General features: G+C 50.3%; 2 protein-coding genes across 7 annotated transcripts in view; one reads left to right on the top strand and one right to left on the bottom strand.

Moving 5' to 3' along the window:
- NLGN2 (neuroligin 2) overlaps positions 1 to 7,282 on the bottom strand; it is a 152,917-nt gene that overhangs the window by 80,469 nt on the left and 65,166 nt on the right.
- The window catches only part of LOC113451819 (nucleotidyltransferase MB21D2-like), a 93,434-nt gene that overhangs the window by 2,672 nt on the left and 83,480 nt on the right, over positions 1 to 7,282 (top strand). For 4 of the 6 annotated variants that reach the window (XM_087917734.1, XM_026723211.2, XM_087917733.1 and 1 more), the window contains one exon: positions 338 to 2,369. The exons of 1 other annotated variant lie outside the window; for it this stretch is intronic. In XM_087917734.1, the coding sequence (XP_087773860.1) occupies positions 338 to 1,359 (1,022 nt within the window). In that variant the 3' untranslated portion in view covers positions 1,360 to 2,369. Of the gene's footprint in view, positions 1 to 337; positions 2,370 to 7,282 lie in introns of those variants that run through there. One more of the 6 variants, XR_015740338.1, reaches the window with a different exon arrangement.

Genomic DNA, 7,282 nt, shown 5'->3' on the forward strand with positions numbered 1-7,282 from the left:
AAATGAGTTTAATTAGAAGATTCCTGCACAGAGGCTTTCAGTAATAAAGCATTTTAGTTAGAAGATTCCTGCACAGAGGCTTTCAGCAATAAAGCATTTTAGTTAGAAGATTCCTGCGCTTAGGCTTTCAGCGATAAAGCATTTTAGTTAGAAGATTCCTGCACAGAGCCTTTCAGCAATAAAGCAGTTTAATTAGAAGATTCCTGTACAGACGCTTTCATCAATAAAGCAGATTAATTGGATTTTCATGTGTGGTCTCTTGCCCCTGATACCGCCAAAGGAGTGCCTTAGCTCGGCCGTGATTCCTTGCCCACCCCCTGCCTTGTTCTTCCCACAGCTCAGGTCCAACGAACGGATGGAAAATTGCCCCCGGTCAACCGCTACCTTCTTCTCTTTGGTGGGACGCACCAGGGCACAGTCCACATCAATGGCACCACCCTGTGCCCGCTTTCTCCCGGCAGTGACTACGATACCTGTTTCACGCTCCTGGTGCCAGTGCTGAATGTGGCCGGCGTGCCCGTCACATTGGATATGACGCAGAGCCCCCCTGGGCACGCCCGGATCAGCCTCCAGCCTTTCGACGCTCCCACCCAGCAACGCTGGTCTGAGTGCAGCTATGGGGACGAGACCTTCCTGTCCGCAGAACTGGTGTCTGAGTGGTTCTTCCGGGTGTTTTCCGCGGCGGCCAAAGATGTCCGGGTCGAGCTCCGTGGACGCGTCACCTCTGTGATCGTCTGCATTGGATCTTACCGTGTTCTCTATGACATCGTCCCTGTGGTGGCCTTTCAGGGGTGGCCCGAGGTGGCCCAGCCGTGGCTGAGCCAGGGTCACTTCTGGGATGGCAAACTGCGGGATGAAGATGTGACCGTTGGCTTCTACCTCTTCCCGTCTGCTTCTGGCTCGGATTGGTACCTCTCCTTTTCGGCGAGCGAGCTGCCCTTGTGGCGCGTCCTTCCTCTGCCGCTGTTGTGGTCCCTGCGAGCCACCACGGCTGCCCTCCCCTGGGCTGACCTGCAGGGCTTGGGTCCATACCACCTCTTCACCCTGGCCTTGTGGTCCTGTGAACGGCTGCCGAGCCGCTACCTAGCCGAGGAGGAGAACGCTGCGCATGCCCTCCTGGGTGTCCTCGATGATCTGTCCGCCAGCCTGGCCGAGGGACACCTGCCCAATTATTTCCTGCCTCAGTGGAACCTCCTGCAAGGTGTATCCCCTCGGGCCATGAAGCTCCTGGTGCGGGCCGTGGCCCAGGTGAGGGCCAACCCCTCCAAGTACCTCCGCCAGGCTGTGGAAGAGGCCAAGGAAGCTAAACGGCGGGCAAAGACGTATCGGCGCCAGCTGCCGACCCCCGGGGACCCTTAGCCATGGGGCTGCTTCAATGGGGATGGATCGTGAAGCAGCTCACCCTACCTGTTCTTCAGGTAGAAGGGGAGCGGTTCAGGAGGGTTGGGGGAATGCGTGCCAGGGCCATGGTGCCAAACTACGCAGGAGGAGATCTAATGGGCCACTCCGGCCCCTGCCAACCTCTGCCAATATCCCAGAATGTAACCCCAGTGTTCTTACCGAGCTCCACAAACATTACAAAATCTCTGATGTGAACTCAAAAGATTCCTGTGTTAGGAACCCTGGCAGCTCCGGTGAAAACCATTTCTCCTTTACCGCACGCCAGCCGGAAGATAAATAGTTGTCTGCCACACCTACTCACCTCCGCCCCTCTGCCCCTCTGTCTCTCTCTCTCTGACGGCTCCGTTTCCTCACCCCCGGCGGCCGACAAGCCACAACAACCAGCTGGCTGGTGGCTGATGGGCATTGTGCAGGTGGCCCTTGACTTACGACCCCCAACACTTCTGTCGTTAAGCGAGACGGTTGAGCGGGTTTTTGCAATCTTTCTTGCCAAAGTTGCGAAGTCAATCACTGCGGTGGTTGACTCAGTAACACCATTGTTAAACCAATCCATTTTCCACGTTGAAAGTTGCTCATCAGAAAGTCAGGTGCCAAGCAGCGGAATTTTGATCACGCGACCAAAGGGGATAGTCATAAGTGTGAAAAATAGTCCTTAGTTGCTTTTTTCGGTGCCTTTGAATGGGCGCCAATGGAACAGGTGTAAATCCAGGACTAAATGCGAGAGGGTTATGTAGTTTATCCTCAATGCAAATCATATTTTTCCAAGGAGCCCTTGCCGATCTAGCCATTGATTATTGTAAATATTTTCAAAACAGAATGCTGACAAAACAATATTTTATTTCTTAGTGAAAAGAAATTGAACAAGAGAGACACTTGTGGCTCGGAAAAGAGCCCTTGGCGAGCCTTGATCAACTCTATTTTGCATTTATCTTTGTCGAAATCCAGAATAAAGATTTGTTGGCCACAAACGGTGTTTTGTGTGGGTCATTTCGTGGGAAAACTATGAGAAAGTGGTTGTGGTTCACCGGCAGCCGGTGCAGACGGCAGCGGAATCGGACAGTGGGGAAGAACGGGGACCAGTCCGGGAGTCTGGGGAGGACCTGGACGAGGATCTTGCGTCCGATGCAGAGATGGGACCAGGACCATCTGGGAGTTGTGTGGTGACTTGAGAGCCTCCAATAGCTGGCATCAGCGAGGCAGAGGAACAGGGGGAGCCTGTTCCCAGTGTGTGTGTGCACAGAGCTGCCAGAAGGCGAGACCAGCTGAGACAAAAGAGGCGACTCAGGAGTAAGGCTGGGAAGTGATTTCCCCTCGCATAAGGGATAAAAGTCAGGCCAAGATGATGAACTCTTTGCAGGAAGCAAGGTAGTTCTATAGATTCTGAGTCCCTCTTGAAGCTTTGTGTACTCTGGTCGGCTTTTTCTGGTGCATCGGTTGGTTTCTGTTATAGTTCATTGGATACTTCTGTTTTTGGTAGCATTGCACACCACTGAAAGGTGTGTGCTTATCTCAGGGAACCTTTTTTTTGGCTGGGAATGAAAGTAATTCCCAGCGTTGCAATAAAAAACAGGTTTTGCTTTGAAAACAAGTTTGTGTTTCTTTATGTTTGACGAAGCCTGGGTCAGAACAGATCCCAGGAAGGGGACAGGAGAGGTGAAAAAAAAAGGCGGGGGGGCAGGACGCTATTAACTAAAGGCATGTCTCAAGCTTGGCCCCTTGTAAGATGTGGACTTCAACTCCCAGAATTCCTTTGCACGAAGGCATTCCTTTTGATGTATACACAGCAGGGGTGGGGGGAAAAGGATTTAACAACCTGTTCTCTGCCCGGGTGCTGGGTGGGCGTGGCCTAGTCGGCCTCCTGCACCATTCCTGGGCTCCTGAGGCTCTCTGGTGGCTGAAAACAGGCCCGAAAAAAATGGCCTCCTGGAAGTTCTGGAACTTCCAAGAGGCCTGTCTTTCATCGTACCCAAGCCTCTGCAACTTACCTGCAATGGGGACACCTGGCAGGGGAGCATTGGGCGGGGCCAGCCAGGGATGCGATTTGCCAGTTCGTTGAACCAGCTGTAAAATTAATAACCTGTTCTCCCAAACCAGTGCGAACCCGTTAGCAGCCACACCCCATGTATATAACCAGTAAAAAAGCCTCTGCAGGCCGAATAGGCCTGTTTCACTAGTAACAGGAAGTAACAAACGGGCCTATTTGGCCAGCAGAGCTTTCCTCAAGCCTCCGGGAGGCCGAAACAAAGCCTCAAACTAGGCCTCACAGCTGATTTTTGGATGGTTTGAAGCCTTTTTGGCCTCTCAGAGGCGTGAAAAAAAAACCCATGCAGGCTGAATAGGCCCAGTTTGTCACTTCCTGTTAATACTGGAAGTGACGAAACAGACCTATTCGGCCTGCAGAGGTTTTTTTCACGCCTCTAGGAGGCCGAAAAAGCCCTCAAACCAGGCCTCACAGTTGATTTTCGGCTGGCTTGAGGCCTTTTGTGGCCTCCCAGAGGCTTGAAAAAAGCCTCTGCAGGCCAAATAGGCCCATTCCATCACTTCCCGTTAATCCCAGAATAACGCAACGGTGCGTTAAGTGTGGAAAAAAAGGCCCTGATTCGCTTGTTTCAGCGCAGTCGCTGGTCCCTCAACGAACCGTCGTAAGTCGAGGAGGGCCTGTAATGTCGCCTTTTCCTCTGCTGTCCACCAGGGAGCGCCAAACACTCATTTGAACTAACTCCACCCCCTTTTGTTTGTGCATAAACAGAATCACGAAGTTGAAAAGGACTTTTGAGGTCTTCTAGACCAACCCTCTGCTCAGACAGACCCTACATTGTTTCAGAAAAAACTGCCTTCCAAAAGGCAGAAACTGCCTTCTTATAAAGCAGAATAACGGAGTTGAAAGGGACTTTTGAGGTCTTCTAGACCAGCCCCCTCCCGCTCAGGCAGGAGAACCGTGTATTGTTTCGGGAATAAAAACAGCTTCCAATTTCTTCTTACAAAACAGAATAACAGAGTGGGAAGGGGCTTAGAGGCCCCCGCCTGTGCAAAACCAAGGCCCCGCCCTCACACCTTGGCTTATGCAGCAACCACACACCCCGTTGTGCCATTGTGGGTCTTCTTGACACAGCAGAAGAGGAAGGGGACTGGCTCGCAACCGTGCCAACCTCCGCATGGTGAAATTTGGTTGCTGGATGCGCTGGAAGGAGAGACCAAGAGAATGGTTGGGGGGGGGAGGAGGAAGGAGGAGCCCCTCACCGGCCCCTGAATCTTCCCTGGGCGGCCTCCCTCGCAGGGTTGTTGTTGGGGGAAGAAGGGAGCAAGGAGCCTTGGGTTCTTGGAGGAAAGATGGAAGGAAGGAAAGAAGGAAGAAGAGAGAAGGGAGGGAGAGAGGAGGAAGGAAGGAAAGAAAGAAAGAAGGAAGGAGAGGAGGGAGGGAGAAAAGGAAAGAAAGGAAAGAAGGAAAAGAAAAGGAAGGATAGAAGGGAGGGAGGGTGAAAAATGAAGGGAGGAAGGAGAGAGAAAAATAAGTATAGAAAGGGTGGGGGAAGGAAAGAAGGAAGAGAGAAAGGAGGGATAGAAGTGAGGGAGGGAGAAAAGGAAGGAAGGGAAGGAAGGAAGGAAGACAAGTGAGAGGGAGGAAAGGAAGGAAAGAAAGGAAGGACAGAGAGGGAAGGCAGGCAGGCAAGAAGGAAGGAAGGAAGGAAGGAAGGAAGGAAGGAAGGAAGGAAGGAAGGAAGGAAGGAAGGAAGGAAGGAAAGAAGAAAGGAAAGAGAAAAGCAAAGATAGAAGGGAGGGAGAGAGGAGGAAGGAAGGAAGAAAGAAGAAAAGAGAAAAGGAAGGAGAGAAGGGAGGCAGGGAGAAGAAGGAAGGAAGGAAGGAAAGGAAAGAAGGAAGAGAGAAAAAGGATAGAAGGGCAGGAGGGAGAAAAGGGAAGGAAGGAAAGGAGACAGAAAAGGAACGATAAAGTGAGGGCAAGAAAGGAAGGAAAGGGAGGAAGAGAAGTGAGAGAGGAAGGAAAGGAAGGGAAGAAGGGAAGGACAGAGGGAGGGAAGGCAGGTAGGCAGGAAGGAAGGAAAGAACAAAAGAAGGAAGAAGAGAGAAAAGAAAAGATAGAAGGGGCGGAGAAGAAAGAAAGGAAGGAGAGAGAAAAATAAGGATAGAAAGGAGGGAGGGAGAAAAAGGAAGGGAGGAAAGGAGAGGAGTGAGAGAGGGAGGAAAGGAAGAGAAGAAGGGAAGGACAGAGGCAGTCCGGCCAGGAAGGAAGGAAGGAAAAGGAGGGAGGGAGATCAATTGTGGTCGCAACTCAAGGACTACCAGCGTTCACCTCTCACACACACACTCATTAGCAAGAAGAAGACCCCTGCTCCTCAGCCCCCACACCCAGACCCATCCTCCTCAGCCTGGAGGTGGCCTGGCAGCCACGCTGGGCTACAAAGCCATTAGCTAATGGGCTTGGCAAGGCGCCTCCCTCAGTTTTATTTGGGTGCCAAACACGGAACGGCTTTCTCGCTAATGGGCTGCGGGCTGCAACCCTGGCCAAGGTCTTTTGGGCGGAGTTCAAGCGCACACGCGTGTGCAAAGACTCTGCGGTGGCCTGCTGGGACCCCCCAGCCAGAGGCTGGAAATCCTCTGCATATGCTCAGGAGAGGGCTTAGCTCCTAGGAGCCAGCGGTGCCCTGCGTTTCAAATTTGGCCCCTTGGAAGGTGTGTGGACTTCAATTCCCAGAATTCCCCAGCTGGCAAAAGAATTCTGGGAGTTGAAGTCCCTCCGTCTTAAAGCCGGTTGAGGAATTCTGGGAGTTGAAGTCTCCTTGCTTGGGGCGGGGGAGGGTTGGACTAGACAACCTCCAAAGGTCCCTTCTGACTCTGACGAAATCATGCGGCCAGATGGAGGCGACAGTTGGAGGGTGCTTCCTCGGACCCTGGGAAAGAGAGGGGCGCGCCCTGAGCTGGGAATGGAAGCGGGTCAAAAAAGTCAAGATGGCGGCTGCAACGGTGCTGTCAAAAATCCACCCTGATTTTAATGGGGGGGGGGAGTTTTTTATTTTTATTTTTTTTACATATCTCTTGACATGAGCAACGTGATTCCAGATTACAACATTTATCCCTAGTCATAATTACATTTTCAACTTTCTTATTTAATATCACATCATTATCCATTGCACTGATCTTTAAATAAATCTCCGTTTCCTATTTAAATCCATTAATTCAATATCCAGATCCTTTCATCCTCACATACATTTTCAATTCTTTGGCCCCTATTATTTCCATTTTCAGCTTACCGCCTATTTTATTTTACATTAACCTTGTTACTTTCATTAACGTTCTCAAGACCGATATAGAATAAACAGTGGAAAAAAGAGTAAATATAAAGTAAAGCTAATATATTTAGGATCCACATGGTATATCACCCAATCTACAATATATTTTATATTTATTCCAGGGATGTTCATATAACCGTTTCATATTTTTTTCTTTATTTCCACTTAGCCAAAAGTTACCTATATATCATTTTAATAAATTTCCATTTATTAAGAGAAACTTAAATTGTCACTTTTTCTTTCTTTTTTTGGTGTATACATGAAGTAGAAAATGTAATGGGTGATACAAAGGCTATGAGAAAGTAGAAAATATGATATATTAGAAGGGATTATATTGGAATGTAAAGTATCTATAAGGAGAGTCTCTTGTGATTAAAAGGAGGCGAGCTGCTGCCTTGACCACGGTCTTCTTCCTACTTTCCAGGATCTCCTGGTGGCCTCCCATCCATGCAGATTAATTCCTTTCTGAGCTTCTGGGAAACCCCCCCCACTTTCCTTTCCCAATTGAGCCCTGCAGGCTGTCTCCTCCAGGGGGCGCCCTTTGCCCCTCATACTGGCCAAAAAGAGGCGGGAGA

This window comes from Pseudonaja textilis, chromosome Z (genome assembly GCF_049901715.1).
Source record: "Pseudonaja textilis isolate UNSWEBS1 chromosome Z, rPseTex1.2, whole genome shotgun sequence".
NCBI lineage: Eukaryota > Metazoa > Chordata > Lepidosauria > Squamata > Elapidae > Pseudonaja > Pseudonaja textilis.